Source organism: Patiria miniata, unplaced genomic scaffold (genome assembly GCF_015706575.1).
Source record: "Patiria miniata isolate m_02_andy unplaced genomic scaffold, ASM1570657v1 HiC_scaffold_29, whole genome shotgun sequence".
Taxonomy (NCBI): domain Eukaryota; kingdom Metazoa; phylum Echinodermata; class Asteroidea; order Valvatida; family Asterinidae; genus Patiria; species Patiria miniata.
The window spans coordinates 12,929,686-12,950,825 of NW_024037068.1; the positions used below are offsets into that span (position 1 = coordinate 12,929,686).

The window sequence follows — 21,140 nt, forward strand, 5'->3', positions numbered from 1 at the left end:
TACAAACATCTAAAAAATTTTCCAAGTAATTTATTTCAAAATTAATGAAACCAATAAAGTTGGAACACAGTCATTTTTAAAAGGTCATGGTGTTATAATTGTTCCAAGTTAATCGCGTTCAGCTTTATAACTTCTTTATTCATCATGTTGTTCATGTATTCAATAAACGAAACAAGTTTAACCCATTTGAGACAAATTTCATCCTTCAATCTGTGTATTTGAACCAATTTGAACAAAATACAAATTAAAAAAGCCTAAGAATAGTTTGATTCTTTTCTTGTTGTTTGGTTGTTGACTGTTGGCAATTTCCACCCCCCCCCAAAAAAAAACCCCACAAAACAAATTAGCAGTGCTCCATCACCTTCCAGTTTGAAACAAAAGTAACATTTGGAAAAAAATGTTGCAACCAGACGCCACTTTTTTCTTCATATATCATCTCAATGGAGGTCATTCATTGCAAAACTGATGATAAGACATGAATCTGGGACTGAGAAACATTTCCAATTTTGTTGGGAAATACCACAGACTTGGCACACAATCGCGGAAGTGGCGTGTTACAACTGATAATGTATAGCAACCAACAGATCATGTATCACGAACCAATAATGTCACAAAAATTGACCGATACTGTAGTATTAAAATGTACTACACTATCAGTCAATTGTTGTTACAGTGTACCATTATCGACCCTAACCGATAATGTAGCAAAAATGTACCGATAGTGCTACACTATCAGTCAATTTCTGTTACACTACTGGTTAGTGAAACAGTATTGGTCAATTTGTGGGACATTATCTGTTGGTGATATGTTATCCGTTGGTTACTATGGTACATTATCAGTTGTAACATGGCATCAGGTTGTAACATTTGTTCCCATTGACCATTCCATGTTAAAGGATTTCTTTTTTGGGCTTTCCTTTTATACATGTAATAGACTCATTTTATTGTATCCTTTATGAGGACACTTGTCGGTGTATAAAATGTGAACAATTCGGGCGATTCACAATGCAGTGCGCCACCAAGAGTTTGCCACGGAGAGTTTGTTTTTCAAGGTCACGGTCGACAAAACATGACCCATTTGAATGAGTGTCAGTAGAAAACTTGAGCTAATTTGTTATAGATTGGGGCAAAGCAATCTGCCACCTTACAAAAAACTCCATATTGATAAAACGAAAAGAAAAGGGCAAAGAGATACTCGAAACAACCGCTTACGAACTTTCTCGCCGGAAAAACTGACAATTTCAAATGTCCCGCGCTGCGAATTTGTCGACCATCTCCCACAATGCACTAGGAAAAAATGAACTCTCCATGGCAAACTCTTGGTGGCGCACTGCATTGTGAATCGCCCGAATTCCATTTTCTTTCCTTGCAACTATCTTTAAATCAAAATCAGCCCTTTCATTTTAGGCTTACTACAGTGTGAATACATCTGCACATGCTAATCTAGAAATTAAATTTGTGTTTAAGGTTTGGCCAACTTGATAAAGTGATAAATCATTAAACCTTCAGTTGAAAAGTTCACAAATTTCACAATTTTACAATTCAAATATTAATTAAACAAAAATTTAAAATCAAAAAAATCAAAAACATGTAAAAGAGGTGTGGGTATTATTTTACTCCATTTTAAAGATGTTAGTGTGACGAAGTTCATATGCAAGTACATGTATGTTGATTAAAACATTCTACACTTTAAACGCATGAAAGTTTGCTTCGATATATCAATATATATCGATAAAAAAAAAAAAGGAAAAATGTGCCGCTTCTGCTTGTGTTGGTTCAAATCGTCATTTACCCCCAAAAAGTGACGAATCTCACATGTCAAGAGCATAGTAGTGATGAATGTCCTGAATTAAACAAATAAACAAATATGAGATGCATTACGCATGTACCAGGCTTAGATATAGGGGGTGCCACTTTCATAGCATGCAACACTTTGTAAATTGTTTTTCAATTGACCTACGACCTAGTGACGTCACGCATTGTTAATGTGTGTGCTTTCTAGGAAAGCGCACAAAGCGTGACGTCAATAACTCCTAGGACTATTTATCATGGCATTCACAAGAAGCAAAAAATGAGGAAATCAGCGAATTCAAGGAAAGTTGCATGCCTGTGATTTCCCAGTGTAGCCGACATCATAGCGCAGTGAAACCTTTCGAGAGGTGAACGCTGTTTAACGACGGCCGACGTTTGTGTTCACCTCGCATGGACCTGAGGTCACGCAAATTAAGCTGTGTCCGCCTATTGGGGGAAATCCCAAATTTCTAGGGTCCATGCGTAAAACCTTTGGTCTCCATAATATATATTGACTTAAGTACCGCATTTCCCCCCATCCCCCACTCACAAGAAAAATATAGGATATATCACTTATTAGTTGTTCAGATTACACAGAGATGCATCAGTTTAATGGTGTGATGACTTAATGTATAACTTGCACTAAATAAAAATGTTCACTTATGGGTGGGCTTTAGTCTGGAGGACCTTCGCAGATTGGGGGTGGTCTTGGGACTCCGCCTCTTCTTGGAGCTAGATTTAACCCCGGCCTCCTTGATTATCTTGGGGCTGGGGGTCTTAAAAGTGGGCGTGGCGGTTTTCTTCTTGGTGGGGGGTCGGGGCTTTGGGCTGGGTGTCTTCAGGACGGACTGGGTGGGTTTCTTGGAGCCGTCGAAGGGGATGCCGGGGCTGGACTCCAGCTGCTTCTTGTAGTCCTTGGAAGCTGATGGGGAAAAAAAAGAGGAAGAGCACAAAACATTCACACAGGTGTCATTCTTCCTTCTCATTCATGTTACTTGAAACAATCGTAATCAAACCTCAAGTTATTTGCAAGTTATGCGGCATCATATCAAGTGCAGCCAATTCAAATGAATTCCAAAGGCAGTCCAGAGTTGTGCCAAAATCTCATTATTCCTAAATGTCCCAAACACATGGCTTTTACCCATAAGGGAACCTGTACCACCCCAAAACCAGGGCCCAATTTCACGGCGCTGCTAAGCACACGATTTTCTGCTAACAGAGCCTCCGTCTATTTCATGGAGACCGTTAGCATAAGCACAACAAAAGGCACGCTTACCTCGGAGGAAAAATTTGCTTAACTTAGTGACGTAACAATAGAAATCTCTATGCACGCTCGACCGTTAGCACGTCCACACCGTGAAATAGTGCTTACGGTTAACACATTTTTCTGCTATGCTAAACACAACTTTTCTGCTAACTGTTAAGCAGCGCCGTGAAATTGGGCCCAGCTAAGTGTGCTATAAATTTATCAAGGACTAAAAACATTGTGGTACACTACAATACAAGTGCTAGAGGCTTCATTGTTAAATCGTATATAATGTGACATTCAAAACCTTTTCAGTGTGAGTAAAAATCCCTTGGTAATACATGTAGTCTTTTTTCCCCCCGACATCAAATAAACCAAACTTTGACTTACCATGTGCTTTGTTCAAGCCTAGGGCTATCTTGACTCGTTTTCTGGGTGTAGGCTGGTCAGAGTCAGTGTCATCACTAAGACCAGAAAGTCGCGACTGCAGGCAAAAATAAAAATGGTATTTTTCGTTGTTGAATGTTAATATTACGAAAATGTGTACCCAGGCTATCCCAAGTAAGCGTACATGTAGCTTGGATGTACATGTACATGTGTATAAATACATATAAAAAGTCTATCTGATCAGAATATGGTAGTGAAAGGGTTAACATTAAAATCTCTGAATATAATTCCTTTTTTAGTTAAAAAAAAATGAAGAAATAAACTTCTGAGAGAAAATTTCTTTAAAAAGTGCGTTGCAACATCTGAAATCTCAATCTTTAGAAAACACTAAACATTGGCTGCGCTTACTGCTTTTGGCTATGATTGACCAACATTTTGTAGAAAGAAAATAGCACGTGACTTTTTTTCTAATTTTTGCCTTCTTAATGTACCTTTGTCTTTCTTGGTGGTTCCGTCTTTGGCTCGCCTGCTTTCCTGACAACCTTCCGCCTCACAAGAGCAGGGGGTGTGCTCACTGTCTGGAAGGCTGCAAACGGCTGTTCCGTCTTTTGCTTGCCGCCCGCTGACAGCTTCTGCGAACTGCCTGTACTGAGCTGCAAGGAAGTGTCTTTGGTGGTGGCTGAATCTTTGCTAAGTTCACTGACAGGGAAAAGATTAATCTGGACTTCATCCTTGGGAGGGATGATTTCCTCCTTACTTTGCACTGCGTCACTTTTGTGAGCTGCATCGACTGAATCTCCTAAATTCGAAGCTTCCCCTCTTTCCACGCCACCCACGTTCGACTTCCGTTTGCCTTGTTTTCCTTTCTGCTTTCTATTGCTCTTTGTTTCAGATCCTGCACTCGGTGAAGCAGTTTCAGTCGCAACAGCTGTTTCCATTGCCGTGGCGTCCGTTTTGGTTTCTTCATTGTCGGCAGTTTCACTTTCCTTCAGAGCATCACCGTGGTCAAGAACAGGCACTGCCACTTCATTTTGGCTGGCTTCGGACTTCCGTTTCCTTCCTCGTTTCTTCTTGGTTCCGCCATCGGGTTCGTCTGTTCCTGGGCTAGGCTTAGCTGCGGTTACGATAATTTCTTCCACAGCCTTCTTTTCTTCGACAATCGGCTCCTTTTCCACAATTTCCTCTTGTTTGGAAGATTCGTCCCCCTCCTCGGGCTCCTTCTTTCCATCTTCTGTCTCGGAAGACTTCTCCTTCTCTCCAGCAGCACCAGTCGTTGTTGCTTCCTCCGTCTCCCCGTCAACTTTCTTCAACTTCTTCTTCCTCCTGCGTCGCTTCTTTTTCTTTTGGTCCTCCTCCTTTTCCTCCGCTTCCTCATCCATCAATTCCTCCTCGTCTGAGTCATCGGCAAAACGCTTGCCAGTCTGCCGGGCCTCTCTGGCAGTTTCTATCTGGGCCTTGGCGAGTCTCCGTTCCCGGACCTGCTTTCCGCCTCGGCGACGTGGCTTCTTCTGCTTTTCCGGCGGGGGCCGGTCGCCGTATTTTTGCTCAGTTTCATCGTCGTCATCCTGGTAGTCCATGAGGGAGCCCACATTGTAGTCTGGGAACACGCCTTCTTTTAGATCTCGGAACCTACGATTCAAGACAAGTTCTATTTCCATTAACATTCGATTTGCCTCTTTTGTTGCCTGATCCTGACTGCCGACACAGGTTGGGTCCAAACATTTCATGAAAGTGTAGTTGGGAAAAGTTCCAGTATAAAACGTATTTTACAATGTATGTCGAATGAGGAGCACCTTCGTATTGGATTTTATTTTAATCAATCTGATATCTGTAAAAGTTAAGTAGAATCTGTGCACGGGGCATTTCAATTCAAATACTGACTGCTTAAAGCTACAGTCCATCATTTGCAGCTATCTGAAAAGTAACTGGCGTAATTATTGTTGAAAAACATACTGGTTGAAAGATAGTAAGGGAACTAAACTCCCTGTGAAATCATTCTTTCTGGCAGCCTGTCATTTTGGAGCAATCAACGAAAGAAAACCTTTCCAACGATGCTTCTTAAGACGCACCGTAGGAAAGTTAAATTAGTAGTTGGTTTTGTTATTCGGCGAAGCGCGCGCAAGCATTGGCACGACGCACACGCAGTTGCTATAATTTGTCGGATCAGTGCGCGACATCGCGTATAGCTGCAATCGGCTCAGTGAGAACGCGTCTCGGACGCTGAATTCAGGCCCAATTCAAAACATGATTCAGCAACTTTTGATTTGAAATTGAGATCCTAGAATGCTGTTTTTCTCGGAATATACAGCTGAAGCTGAGCTGAAGCTGAGCTGTTCAGTACCCTTCTTTAGATTTTGTGCTCTTTTGTTGCTTCCAATGAACAAAATGCACAAATTACAAATGAAGGACTATTATACTCACGAAACAGAATGCTCCATGGATCATCTCATGTGGCTAGTTTTACCACACCACTTGAAGCAGTCAATATTTGTATAGTGTAACACATGGAAGCTGACAACAATGCAGATTGTCTGACAAAACATTTTAAGGCTATGTGTAAAAAAAACATGTCCTACATTTGATCTTGAATAACTCTGTTGTTTACCAATGAAAGATAACTCTGTTGTTTACCAATGAAATTAAACCAAAATTTCAGATCATGTAAACAAGGCATGACAAATTTTATGGAGCCAGTTGTATCAGCTTAGTGCAAGAGGGTGAGATTTAAACGTGCAAGAGGGTGAGATTTAAACAATGAAAACAGTGAAAAAATAAAAATTTCACTTTCAGAATCTGCCACTTTCGACTTGGCGTCCTACAATGCCGATACAGCCTTGGAGATGGTGGAAGGTGTGTGCTGCACCCGAAAGCTTCTGAAAGAATGCAGTGATCACCCCTAATGCTATTGCAAACCTCCTCGATTGTTTGGCGCAATGACATCAGGGGTGATCCTCATTCCTTCAGAAGCTTTTGGCAGCAGCACGCGCCTTCCGCCACCATCTCCAGCATTGCATCGACATTCTGAAAGTGAGTACTTTTTTCGTATGGCGTTCAAATCTCACCCATTTGCGCACAGATGATGAAACTCACTCCACACAATTTGTCATGCCTTGTGTACATGTTCTGAAATTTTGGTTGAATTTCATTGGTAAACAAGAGAGTTATTCAGGACCGGCAGTAGAACTTCTTTTGTTTTTTTGATACGTATTAGCTGATGTGCACTTACTTTTTCACCATCGTATATACTTTTCTCCGGACAAAACCTGGCGTAGACTGTTGGCTGGCCAGAGTGAAAAGACGCTCTGCAATGGCTTCGTAGTCATACTAAAAAGAGACAGAGTAAAAAAAAAAATTACTCGAACTACTGCTGCAAACAGACTAGAATGCTGTAAGAATGGTGCAGTCATTTAATGGTGGTCACATTATTTGTAAATTGTACACAATCTTGTGAACATTGTTATTAAAATGGTACATTTTCTTGTGAACATTGTCATGTACGAAGAAAAGTCAAAGTACACACTTTCTGAACTTGTACTTACACCATGCATTTTTTAGAGTATAGATGTATTTGGATTATGAGCGTGGAGAATCAAATTTAAGATTTTAGGCTTTGCATGGTGGAGTATCGGTATCGTTTCGGTTTGCGGTGACACCATGTGGTAATAACTACTGCTTAGAAGATAGTTAGTTCTGAAAAGAACTTGTCCTGCTAATTATCAACTTTGCTTAGTAGTTTTTGTTCTGATAAGAACAGTCCTGCTTTAAGTTCTAAAAGAACTTGTCTTTTAGAAATCAAATTAGTGTGGTCTTAATCCTAATGATCCCCAACCAGCCAAACTCCAACACAAGGGTTTGTTGGAATTTGCTAAGATGAGTACTGCACTAGTAAACTGACTGCGATTTACGTGGGATTAGGCATACCACAAATAAACAGAGTCCAACTGTTAATGTGCACAGTTTACCATATGGTGTTGGGATTTGCAAGGATGAGGAAGGTTCCTAGTAAATCACCCTAGGGAGTAAGGGTTAATGCAATCAGAAAGGATTAAGTCCAGTTTGTACTAGGGCTGTTCCGAATATACTGTATATTCGAATATTCGATCAGCCACCTAATGTTGGAATAACTTTTTGCCAGTTTGAATGTTCCAAAAGAAAACAATTATGTATGTGCACACACGACTGTGGTGTCATTTTAATTGTATACTTGCGTTTTTATTGTCAGATACCACTTTTTAGGCCAAAAAAAAAAAGTCTCCGGTTTCTGGTATGGAGCTTGCCCAAAAAGTGGTGCGGCGACGCGGCTTTTTTTTTTTTTTACCTGATTTTTTTGCTTCAAATGTCGGCTGATGACTGCAAATGGTGCCCGCCTAACTTAGTGCAAATATATGGGAGTCCAGAGAGGCCACATAAAGCTTATTCTCGACCATAACCCAATCTAAAAACACATTAAAATTGTGCAGCAGCAGGATTCCAGTCAAACCAGTGAGTTTGGCGGTTTTGAGACATCATCTTTCATTGAAAAAAAACCTTTTTCATTTTGCCGACGCGCATGGCTACGGCGACGCGCACTTTCTTGTCGATACCTATGTACTGGTCCCTTTCTTTTAGCAGGGTAAGTGCCTGTACAGTACTTTAAGCAAAACACCCCAGCTTCCCACAATATCAATCGCCGCATGCAAATTTTAACCAGCGCGCTTTGTATGCAGCTGGCATGTGTAAAACTTGATCGGCAAATTTCAAATATTTGAATATTTGGTCAAGTGCACTTTTCAAATAAGCGAATACTTAATTATTCAAATATGGAAAGGCGATAGTTTGTACTTGACATTCAAGCAAATGCAAAGGCAAAATGGCGACAAACCAGTAGGCATACATGTTGCAAATTTGCATATTTGAACACATTTGAACTGTGGTTGAATTTTGCTACAAAATATTTTGCAAAGTCCAATTTGATTGAACTCCCATTGGCGTGAAGCATGCACCAGGCTCAAGGGTTGCAAAGCGCAGCTCAGGATGCTACAAACCTTTAATTTGGGTCGCTCCTTCCGCACATACTTCTTCTTCTTTTCTTCTTCTTCGTTGTCTTCCTCCTCCAAGTTTTCCTCATTTTCCTCCTGTTCCTTGTCACCCTCGTCCTTGTCACCCTCTTCCTTTTCCTCTTCCCCGGAGTCGATCCCTTCGTCCTCCGACTCGTCTCGGAACCCGACGTCTGACTCGTCGATGATTTCTTGGAAGAAGCCACGCAAGATGACTTTAAGAAGAGTCTTGCTGCATTTGGAAATAGCAACAAATATCCATTATACATTCCAATCTGAGGGTTTACATGACGAAGAATACAATTAAGGAAATGCTTCTAGATATATATGGGAAGTGGTTTACTCTAAAGGGATGTGGTTCTGAAAAGAGCAAGAGAAGTTACCTCAACATTTTTTTGTATAACGGTCAAAGCATAATGACCTTGAATACTGTTAGGATCATTATAAGGTCATGAATATACCAAATATTCAAACATTTGATCATCGAATAGCTGTTTGCCAGTTTGAATATTGAAAAAAAACACTAAAAATAAAACTATGCACACATATGACTGTGATTTTATTTTAATCATAAAGTTGAGACGCTTTATTGTCAGATGCAACTTTTTAATCGACGGCACGTTTTTTTGGTTGACGGCGGCTCATTGTTCCCATCCTTTCAGCAGGTTATTAAAGAGGTTGTGGAATGCTGGAAGACAATTCCGTCATTTTTCGGGTATATGTAGCCTAAGGTGTGATGAAACAAAAATGACTATTGTTTCTGTCATAAAATGAGTACAAAAGCTACTTTTGAGAGCTGTTTTTCAAGTCCTGTCATGCCTGTTTCGACCCGAACGTGCAATTTGTGTAAAAGTCGTCTTTGCGGGCAACAAGCAAAACACAGTATATCGTGACGTAATAAACAGGACTCCCGAAGCAGAGTAGCACAAACGAGTCCTGTTTATTACGTCACGATTTACTGTGTTTTGTTTGCTGCCCGCAACGACGACTTGTACACAAATTGCACGTTCGGGTCGAAACAGGACCTGAAAAATAGCTCTCAAAAGTACCCTTTGCACTCATTTCATGACAGAAACAATAGTCGTTTTTATTTCATCACACCTTAGGCTACATATACCCAGAAAATGACGGAAATGTCTTTGAGCATTCCACAACCTCTTTAAAGCCCTTGATAGTTATAAAATACCGGTACTTACTGCTAAACACTCCAGCGGACCATAATATCAATCGCGGCACGCAACGTTTAACTGGCGCGCTTTGCGTGCAACTTTGGACCGGCGCGGCACGCGGTTGCAGCTGGCACGTGTAACACCATGATTGGCGGGTTTCGAATATCCGAATATTCGGTCAAACGCAGTTTCGAATAATCGAACACTACATTATTCCAAAATGGACAGCTCTAGTTAGGATATATAAAATGAACACTCACTTGCGAGTTGTAGTCACCAATACACAGAATGGATCTATCAGCTTCATGACTTGAACACTTGGTGTAAGCTGGAATAAAAAAAATAGAGCACCACAAATGAGAGGACTTCAATTTCAAACTTGCAAAGTCACTTCAGCTTTAAAAGGCCCATGCATTGTAATTTGTTTTAGTGCAAACCTTGACAATGCTCCTTTGTGTCCCATTTAAGCTTATTTTCAATTTTCGTTTTGCCATTTTCAAGGGTACTTTGGTGTCTTTTTGATTTTTATGCTAATGCAAATCGCCATATTAATGAGCAAATGTGTGATGTCATTCCAGGCAGAAACCTCAATGTTACAGATATTTTCAGCACCAAAAGGTGCCAGAATTTTTAAGAATTTGCTGTTGTGGATTTTCTGTTCTTTGGTGATTCGTTGTTGAGTCAGTACATGGCAGTAAGCCAATGAGCAACCTTTTCTCACAAAACGTTTACAATGAACACATTTTGGGTTCTTAATTTGAACAGAAAAACCCTAAACTAAACAGTGTCTTCCTGGAATGACATCACACCAACAGCGCCCTCAGTTGTGCGGAAAAAGAATGGCAAATTTCAATTGTTTAAAGAAGTGCACTTTTTGATACAATTAACCCCAAAAAGAATGTCAAATAGTTTTCATACATTTAAGAGGAGCAAAAAGTTGCACAAAATGAGTTCCTAAGAAAAATTCATCTCACGGACACTTTAATAAGGTTTGGTATGGGGTTGAGTATCCCTGCTCTCTGCACATGGAGGCTGATTTTTCTCCTCGCTTAATCTTTAAATTTGCAACTTTTCAAACTGCATCATTTTTCATGAAACCGTTGTCAATCTTGGACGATTTACAGTCTTTGGTAGCTGCAAACAGGGCATCAAAATGTAGCTAACAACATTCCCCACAGGTCTATATAAATGACGCCATCATATGAGATTCAAAATAATGACCCCTCAAACAAGTTTAGACTTTCTTTTTTGGTGGTGTTTACTAGGACGCAACTGTGTCTATTTTTTCATCAGCTTACATGTATATTTCAGAACATTTATTTGTTGGAGTCGAAAAAAGAGTTGAGTACATGAACAGGTACATCCCTGTAAAGAAGAAAAGCAAACCTGTAAAGCCTAGAAGACCTTGAAAAACACCCTAAAAAAAACGTACGTGTGGCAGCCGTACTTTTCCGTTAATACTGTGTTATTATAGTCAACACAGTACAGTGTACTGAGGATAAGCAAAAACTTACGAGCTTAAAAACCCACACCTCACTGCAAAAAACCCTCAAAGTTTGTGGCAGGCCTACCTCTTGACCAGCACACCGTGCCAGCTCCTCCTTGTAGATATCAATGAAGTGGTAGCGGAGACCGTCCGGTGAGGCTTCTGGATCGGCGCTCAGTGGCGTCTTGCACAGCACTGCCAAGAACTGCTCCACAATGCTGCAAATAATATTACAATCACTAGAGGTTATCCCTAGCCCCCGTCTGATTGTTCCTATTGAATCTAGCGTAATAAGCATTTGCGAGTGACCTATACCCTTTGAGATTTAAATTTGAAAGAAAATCTGGTACACTGACTTGCTCAGAATGCTTGGCACATTTTAACTTTGAATTCTCCAGACCAATGACACTGTTGCTAATCACATGATTTGGGGCAAGCTCTTGCATAGTTACGTAAGAGGCGCTCAGCACCAATACATCGTTCACAATGGGTGAGAATGGCACAAAGACACCAGACCATGCCGGAGCTGGGGGTTGCTAGCGTAAGGCTTGCCCCGATATAGTAATATTCTCTTTGGTCGGGAGAATGCAAAGTTAAAACGTGCAAAGCATTGGATTAAGTCAGTGTTCAACATTTTATTCAAATTTAACTTGCAAATGGCTTATTCAACAACAGCAAAGTGTATATTTTTAATGAACCTTAACTCCCTAGGCATTTTTGCTAGGAGGTAACCTCAATCCTGCAAAATCCTCCAACTGCCTCCATGTAAAAATAGCACATACGTACAGCCTCAATCCCCCAAAATCATCCATTATTTCTTGAATGTGGTCCTTGGAGGGGTGACCACTGCCTCAATCCTGCAAAATCCTCCAGCAGTCGCTGTTGATATGTTGAGGCAGGGCCAGTGACATCCTGGAGCAGTGTGGAGGATTTCAAGTATAATCTAGGCCTAAGGCTATGCATCGTACAGCTGAGCATTTAAACAACACTAGGTCCGTTACTTTTTTTACCATTATATAGCCTCAATCCTGCAAAATCCTCCATTTTGCAAAGAGGATTTTGGAGGATTTGGGAAGGTTAGGCTTATTTAATTTTTTTTTTAGCCCCCCCCCCTTGATCCATATGAGCTTACACTGTTCTTCCTGGAGTAAGGGTCAATATTCCATCAGGGCTTTAGGGCCCGTGACCATTCAGCCCCGGTATGAAAAGGGCCCCCCGGTAAGCTCGTCCCCTCCCAAGAAGTCCTCTCGTACCGTCCCAGCTACTGGCCCAGGAGCTGGTCCGGTTGCTAATCAGGAACTCCTCTATCCTGGGGTCTATTGTTTGCAAGTATTGACACATGTAATATATCCCAGAAGAAACCCGCTTGTGGTTTTCATCTCTCAGCGCGAAACAATAGAACGTTCGTTGGCACAGATCAAAACCCCTGCCATGCGGTTTCGCGCACAATGGGACCGTAAATTACCTAGGCGTTATGGAAGGATGTTGACTTTAATCCAAAAAGTCTGCTATTGTTCTGCTCTGGACATTCTTTGAAGGACAATAAATTGATTCGCCTGACTGACTTCAAAACTTCTGGTCAGACAGGACCATGTACCGGACGAGACTGGGCTGAAGACCGGACTGGCTTTGGACCGGACGAGGTACCGGGGGGCCCTTTTCATACCAGGGCTGAATGGTCACGGTCCCTTAGTGTAGGGAAAAGGGATGGAAAATCAATTCTGTCTGTGGTCTTACTCGAAACAACAACATACCTGTCTTCCCAGTTATTGTTCCTAAGCACCACCAGGACCTGACGCAAGCATCGTCTAACAAACTGACAAAAGACAAACAAAACAAATTCTGATTATTGTACAATATATATTAAAGCAAGATTACTTTGTTAATGTACCTAAATACATACTTTGTTTCCGCTAAACAGACTTACATTTCATAGCCTAGGAGCAACAAATGTGATTACATTTTTTTTTGGGGGGGGGGGATAGGGTAGTCTGAGTATCAACCGTTATCCACGGAGCCAAGTCCTGTATAACGTCTGATATGTCTAGACATGCAGATATATGCAAGCCGCGCACCAGCCAATCGGAATCGACTTTACTAAATCGTGACATCATTTCATTCCTAAATCAGGACTAAATGGTTTGACTGGTCAATTCGAATGCAGCGTTTTGTAATACAACAACAGCCGGGCATGATATCACGTAACATGATACAGAGCGCGTGACAATTTTTTTTTTTTTAAATCCATTGTCTATGATGCGCAACGGGTGAATGACCGAAGACCTGATATAGAAAGCGCCCGCTGATTGGTCAAAATCTAGGAGGTCAAGAGGCAGGGTCTTGCCTAATTAACCCTTACCCTACTTGACCCTCCAACGCATGCCAATTGTGCCTCAAGAAAATCTCCTATGTTTTTTGCATGGCCCTCCAATATCTGCCATGTCATTTCAAGGGTAACTGGACAGGCACTCCAATACATGCCACAGAGAACAATGAGAGTCCTCTGATAACAAAGTGAGTGCCCCCAGCTGGTCAGTATCAGGCACCCTCCAGGGCCTCCAACTCCTGCCAATTGGAGCCTTCACTGTTAAGACTTGTTATCTGCCAAATAACTGCAGCTGGAGGGCATTGGCATAACCAACTGACATGCAGTAAACTACCCTCAGAGAGTAAGGGTTAAAGAGGTTGTGGAATGCTCGAAGACATTTCCGTCATTTTTGGGGTATAGGTAGCCTAAGGTGTGATGAAATAAAAACGACTATCGTGTCTGTCATGAAATGAGTACAAAAGGTACTTTTGAGAGCTGTTTTTCAGGTCCTGTTTCGACCCGAACGTGCAATTTGTGTAAAAGTCGTCGTTGGGGGCAGCAAACAAAACATAGTAAATCGTGACGTAATAAACAGGACTCGTTTATACCACACTGCATCGGGAGTCCTGTTTATTACGTCACGATTTAAACAGGACTCGTTTATACTACACTGCATCGGGAGTCTCGTTTATTACGTCACGATTTACTATGTTTTGTTTGCTGCCCCCAACAACGACTTTTACACAAATTGCACGTTTGGGTCGAAACAGGACCTGAAACACAGCTCTCAAAAGTACCTTTTGTACTCATTTCATGACAGACACATTAGTCGTTTTTATTTCATCACACCTTAGGCTACATATACCCGAAAAATGACGGAGATGTCTTTGAGCATTCCACAACCTCTTTAATCAGCGAATCTGTTCACGCATAATTTCGCCACGGTCTATTACATAGACTAAGGGTGGGGGGGGGGGGGGGTTGATGGTGGAGTCTAAGAGAATACACTGGTATTCACTGTCCTACACCTTGAACATAAAGGCGCACTTTGGAATAGAAAAACTTACCATGAAGAATTTGTCCATTCGCAACCTGTCAATGCCAATCCACTCCCGTTTCATCGTCAGAAGAAATGCATCAAAGAATGCCATTGCTGAAATGGAAAAAAATACCAAAATTGTAGTTTATTTTGATGGTAGATTAGATTCAGCCAAATAAATATGAATGGACACCTAACATGCAAAATCTGTGTTTATGTCTATGGTAACGACCAAATATACCTCAACAGACTGAAAACAATCCGTTGTAACAAAAGATACCACTTGGTTTCAGGATAAACCCTAAACCCCAGGCCTTTTTGGCTAAGAACCATCCTCAATCCTTCAAAATCCTCCAAAATGTTTCAAATAAAGGATATCCACTGCCTCCATCCTTCAAAAAAAAATCATCCAACAGTCCTGCTTCTCAAAATGCATTCACCCTCAATCCTCCAAAATCCTCCTCTTTGTCAAACACCATTCGGCCTCAGTCCTCCAAAAATCGACTGATACTGAATGTCCATGTGCCATTGATCCTTATAAATCCTCCAAAATTGAACGTTGCATTCATCTCCAATCCTCCAAAATCCTCCTTTTCTTCCAACACAGTTTAGCCTCAATCCTCGAAAATCCCCCACATCTTCAAATACCATTCAGACTCTATCCCCTAAGATCAACCCATACTGAATGTCCATGTTCCCTCAATCCTTCACAATCCTCCAAAATTGTATGCTGCATACAGTCAGCCTCAATCCTCCAAAATCCTCCAAAATCCTCCAAAACAGCACCCTGGAGGACTTTGGAGGACTGAGGAAGGTTAGGGTTAAACCTCCTCTGGGTCAACCTAAGCCAAAGCACCCAACGGGTATGCATTTCCTCCAGGGCAGAGAGCAACATATCGCAAACCAGTTCGCGCCGGAGGCCGTGATAACACCCACTAGCTGTTTTTGTGCACAGGCATGGCTGATGGATTAAGTCTGTTAAAGGGAATGTGCATCATTGGTTTTTGATGTAATTTTCAGAAATGAACTATTTGAGGGGTTAGTATAGATCAAATATTGTTACACTGACATTTTAGAAGTTTTGTGTTCGAAAAGGTTGGAAAAACCAAGAAAAACAAAAATGTTTAAGTAGTCTGGTTCCCTGACTCCACAAAAGATAAAATGGATCAATTTATAGATGATGGAAAATTGTAAGGCACGGGAACCAGTCTAGCTGGCCTGCACCCGTTCATGAAACATGTAACCAATAGCAAACAAAATTTGGACTGAAAAAATGGTTAATTTGGAGCAGTAGTTGAAAAATAGTTAGGTTTTTTCCAACGCTGGTCGGCCGACCACCGTTGGAAATGTATACAAAATACCATTTTCTTGAAAATGACTTCACACCAGGTGCCATAATTTTACAAGATGCTTGAGACTGTCATTTACCAATATCCTAGTAAGGTATTTCGTAAAAACTTGGTAGTTTTATTTTTCGATGTTTGCAAATGTTGTATATTCCCTTTAAGACGACAAGATTGCTTCAACTCGCCTCCGGGTGACATCTAAACATGCTAATCCCTTGTGCCTTTTGTACACACAAAGTCCGTACAGTTGGTGGCTGTTGTGTGTGGGCTGTTGTGCACAGCCTGTACACAATTTACACTCCAGTGCACACCCCAGAGGATTGAAACACACTATGTTTCGGCAAGAAATATCGTACAAATACTGATGAAATCCCGGTTGCGAATCAATATTTGTGGCGCTTGGCTGTATGTCAGAAGTTGCCTGGGAAATTTTGCCTTTTGAAAATTCAGAGTTGTAACGAGTCACTGATTTTTGTGACTCGAGTCGAGTCGAGTCATTTTAAAGAAGTGACTCGAGTCGAGTCGAGTCATTAGGTCCTAAGGTCGAGTCGAGTCGAGTCGAGTCAAAAATTTTGCTCGAGTCACAAATATTTGAACACTATATACCAAAATTTATAAAAGGAGGCCATAAGTTTAGCCAGCGTTCGAATCCAGGAGCTTTATAAGAAATCGCCTAAAGCCAATGATGAAACAGCGAATTAGAAAATGTGTTTAAAAATCTGGTTCCTGGATAGTATTTTGTGTGTTCTAGAACCATGAGGTGGGAGTCTGTGACACGTTGTATACTTATATATGACTAATTTGCAAAGCGAAGTGAGCATAAATTTTGCACCGTAAGTCATTGCAAATACTTTTCGCAAAGTTGTGTTTTTATTTTTGGGACTCGAGTCTTATTAGCCTTTGCTCGAGTCGAGTCGAGTCTTCTGATGAGGGACTCGAGTCGAGTCGAGTCATTTGCTCGCAGTGACTCGAGTTGAGTCGAGTCATTTACCTTCAGGGACTCGAGTCGAGTCGAGTCACCAAAAATTGTGACTCAAGTTGGACTCGAGTCGAGTCATTGACTCGAGTCATTACAACTCTGTGAAAATTTCAAAATTTTGGGCACAAATAGACCCGGCGCAAAGTGGTTGAAAACACAATCATCTTGATCCATCTGTGTACCTACCTCCCTTTGGTGTTGTGAAGCTGTGAACGAGTTCGGCAATCTTATCAGCCATCTCTTCCTGAATGACTGGCTTATCACACATCCACATGCAGTAGAATAGGCCCTTCCACAGACGCATAAGTTCTGACTCCATGCCTACGTCTGAAAAGATAGTTTATGACAAAACTGATGAGTTAAACTTCACTGTGGCGTAGTCCGAGTAACTAGGACTCTACAGATCGCTTTTTTAACATTTGGACATGGTCGAGCGATACACATGTAGTAGAGTCCGAGATTGATGGCCCTATTGCGGCTACTACTAGTTTTTTTTACCATTTTCACTCGTACCCCCAATCAAAATGTTAAAAAAAGCGATCTGTAGAGTCCTAGTTACTCGGACTAACTGTGACGATTGTTAGGGCAGCCGTAACGCAGTTTTCTAAGGCATTGCAAAAACACCATTTCAAATATATCACAATCACATGTATAACTCAGTCCTATACAACCAGACTGCTTAGGCATGTTTGGTAGCTCAATTGCTTAATTACCATTGAGAGAAGTCTGCTTTAGCATGTTTAGGTTGACAATCATGACAATGTCATTTTTTTTAGTAATAAAAAATTATTGATTCTTCTTATTTGATCAAAACAAAACAAGGGCCCTACTCCTAGAACTATGAGTAGGCATAGCACACAAAAAATTATTTATTGTGCAATATGTAAACAGACAGTGCCAATTGAAAGAGCTATGTGAAAGATGAATACTTATTTTTGTTTTTTGAAAATCGGTCAATGCATTCCAGAGTTATGGTAAATTAAAGTTCACCAAAATTAGCGAAATCCTGCCAAAAATGGAATAAAAGCCCAAAAAAGGAGTTTTTAAAAATTTTAACCAGCACTTTCAATATGTAGATTACTTCAAATAGTATTTCAAACACAGTATTTAGCAAAATGGCCACCTGGAAATGTACTACATCAAAAACCGAATGTATATAATTTTGTATGGCTGAGTCTCAGACCGTCAAAAGTGCCCGTTTTCCCAATTTCAAGAATGGAAACACTGGAAATGGTGCAAAAACGACTAAGTCCACCTCATTAATATGCGTAAACACTATAACTTTAGTTCTAAGTGGTCTATTGTGATGAAATTTGGTATGTAGGCTTTCTCTATCATGACGGGTCTACAAGCCCAATATGAAGTAAATACCTCCATAATTATGCAAATTAGCTTTGTGCAGCTAATTAATATGCGTAAAAGTTATATCTTCATTTCCGAGTACCCTATTCTGATGAAAAATATATGCAAGCTATGTGCTTGAATATTGGAATAATTATTTATAGAAAAGAAGTGATTTACATCATTAAGCAAATTGTTTAATATATTTAATGATGCCTTCGTTAGGTAATTATGTATGTAGTAATTAAAATCAGTCCGGCTCATTAAAATTACAAACCTAATCCAAAACAGAACCTTGCTTGTTTTATCTTTTGTATTGCCTCTTTACATTTTGTTATATAAATCACAGTTTCAAGAAATAAAAATAACACAAATATTTGTTTACATGATTTCTCAACCGTGGGTAAATTGTTTATTTCACAATACATTACAAAAAATTACTGTCAGTGTCATAAAATCCATTCAGTTAGTCCAAGGAGTAAGTGCGCAAATAACAACAGCCACAGTTTAGCCAAAATGCATGCGCTGTTTGCTGCGCAGATTTCACGAAACTGAATCAATCCAACACAACCGCATACCACACAAACAGAACGCCCCTCGCATGAAACAGTCGTAGATAAGAGGGCCCACACACAACGCGGTGCGCGCACGTGCAATGCTCAACCAAGGCTGCTACATTCATGCTTCATGCCTCCCTTCACACGGCTCAACTCTGACCGTGTTTTTCAAGGATTTGTTTGGCCTTTTTCAGTCACCTAAAATGTATCGTTTTAAGAATAAATAGAATTCAATCTTCTCCACGAAAGTCACCAAGCACTTCTTTTTCTTACCAGGGCATTTGTAATCATAAACTAGTTCAGAAACTTGGCCAGCAATCGCTCAAGTAGATGCGAGAATCTCGCCGCGACATCGACAGCGTCATCCGTATACACACCGTTTGGTCACGCTTCTTGTCATTTTCAAAACTGACGCAAGGAAAAACTCGCTGTATTTTTCCTCAAATGGACAGGACTTCCACTCAAGTATTTGATGATCTGTAAGGCTGAGGCAACTTCTCCACAATAGTGCGGTGCTTCTTTCTTCTCGAAATTGTGGAAACTTCAATTTTTACGGGAGGGTTTTCTTTGCACAAAATCTACGCTTCAAACTTTCGAAACTGACGGGTAAGCTACAAGAAAGAAGTGTGATGATAATGTCAAAGGTCATATCTACCATATTTGGAAGTTTCATGCTCAAACAAGGAGCGGAAGACCTGTCCAAGACCATTTCAAAATAGGGGGTTTTGCGCTTCGTTTCTGAGCTGCGCGCGAAGGGAATAAAAGATCCTGCGTGACTGTAGCGCGTAATGATGGTGTATTTTATAAGTTTGATTATTGTCGCTGCATTTTATTTATTATGTACTTTAAAAATATACAAATATAAAAGAAATGACACACTATTCACACAAGAAAAATAATCTGGATTGGTTTATTGACTCTAAAATGAGACGATCTTGAAAAGTGCACTACATCATATGTCGCGGTCACTACGTGCGTACGGCAGACTGTATGTTGGGCCAGAGTGCTATGCCTACTATGAGGCTCACGCGGAGCTAGCCCGACTGAGTCTGGCCGTACAGTACTATCGCAAGCTCTGTAGTACGGCCAGACGCCCGATGCTTCCACAGAGACTGAATTTTGTTGGCTGCCGATGTAGCAATTTTGCTACATCTTTCGATCGCGATTATCTTTTCATCCAGGACACAAATTTCCAAAGTTAAGGTTTGTAGTCGTAGAGCAACTCATACCTTTTCGAAAAAACGTTCTTTGGTCTCAATATTTTCATCCATCTGGCCACAAAACGAATTTCAGTCATCAGATTCCACAAATATCGTCCCCCATGTGATCCCCCATACGATTTCAAAATGGCGGCCGCGCTGTAATGTACCAATATGCAGGCGCGCCCGGGCAAACTCATGAATATGCATAAACAATCTGTGACGTATGACCGTACGGCCCCGCTGCACGCACGTCCAAAAACACGAGGTCATACGTCACAGACTAATTATGCATATTCATGAGTTTGCGCGGGCGCGCCTGCATATTGCATACATTACAGCGCGGCCGCCATTTTGAAATCGCATGGGGGATCGCATGGGGGACGATATTTGTGGAATCTGATGACTGAAATTCGTCTTGTGGCCAGATGGATGAAAATATTGAGACCAAAGAACGTTTTTTCGAGAAGGTATGAGTTGCTCTACGACTACGTACCTTAACTTTGGAAATTTGTGTCCTGGATGAAAAGATAATCGCGATCGAAAGATGTAGCGAAATCGCTACATCGGCAGCCAACAAAATTCAGTCTCTGTGGAAGCATCGGGCGTCTGGCCGTACTACAGAGCTTGCGATAGTACTGTACGGCCAGACGCAGTCGGGCTAACGCGGAGCCTCATAGTTCTAGGACTCAGGACTCAGGAGTACAAGGGCCCCACACTACACGATCACCCTTGACAATGCTTAAGTTAAGCATGTATTACTTTTTTTTCTTATGTCATTATGTATCCTCGACCCTCCATTATCTGCGCAGGTAACGCTTGCATACGCCCGCGCGTAGTCACACACAAATTGAAGCCAGGTAAATGCGTAGAAAAAGGACCGCGTAGCTTTACATGCTTTAGCATAGGGGGTCTGACGATTAAGTTAACCAGTTAACGTTAAAACCAACAATTTCTTACCTCCCTGTTTTAAGGATCGAGCAGCGATCCATCTCTTCAGCTTTTTCACGGTCCTCTCTCGGATTTTAGTCACGTTTCCAGCCAATCTTTGGGCGAAATGAATATCCAAGCCGAACTTGAAATTCTCTTCCATGGTCGTCGCCATCTTGCTTGTCGCGTGGGTCCCACGTGTTGCTCTTTTCGGATACTTCGTGCCGCAACATTAAAGGTGAACACCTGAATTATTGTGCACATTTTTTTTATTTCTATTTTGTATTACGACGAAGAGGCGGAACAGCTCCGAACAAAAAAATCCA

General features: G+C 41.1%; 2 protein-coding genes across 2 annotated transcripts in view; one reads left to right on the plus strand and one right to left on the minus strand.

Moving 5' to 3' along the window:
- Positions 1–21,039, minus strand: LOC119735356 (ribosomal RNA processing protein 1 homolog A-like). The gene is made up of 11 exons (XM_038209051.1): positions 20,845–21,039; positions 16,974–17,114; positions 14,491–14,576; positions 12,870–12,931; positions 11,201–11,333; positions 9,890–9,957; positions 8,449–8,692; positions 6,651–6,748; positions 3,916–5,053; positions 3,428–3,521; positions 1–2,713 (listed from the first exon to the last, which is right to left on the minus strand). Exons 1-11 carry the CDS (start codon positions 20,987–20,989, stop codon positions 2,448–2,450), a joined length of 2,475 nt encoding a protein of 824 aa, XP_038064979.1. The 5' UTR covers positions 20,990–21,039; the 3' UTR covers positions 1–2,447.
- Positions 20,924–21,140, plus strand: part of LOC119735359 (vacuolar protein sorting-associated protein 26C-like) — an 8,293-nt gene continuing 8,076 nt past the window's right edge. Inside the window, exon 1 of the mRNA XM_038209059.1 lies at positions 20,924–21,052. Coding sequence (XP_038064987.1) covers positions 20,942–21,052 — 111 coding nt within the window. The 5' untranslated portion in view covers positions 20,924–20,941. The remainder of the gene's footprint in view (positions 21,053–21,140) is intronic.

Bases quoted from the DNA above. Each gene is read 5' to 3' on its own strand.
- LOC119735356 (XM_038209051.1), bottom strand. From the start codon at position 20,989: ATGGCGACGACCATGGAAGAGAATTTCAAGTTCGGCTTGGATATTCAT. The intron at 8,693-9,889 runs GTGAGTGTTCAT...TTCCAAATGCAG, and splicing joins TTGGTGACTACAACTCGCAA to CAAGACTCTTCTTAAAGTCA. The intron at 3,522-3,915 runs GTACATTAAGAA...TTTTGCCTGCAG, and splicing joins AACCACCAAGAAAGACAAAG to TCGCGACTTTCTGGTCTTAG.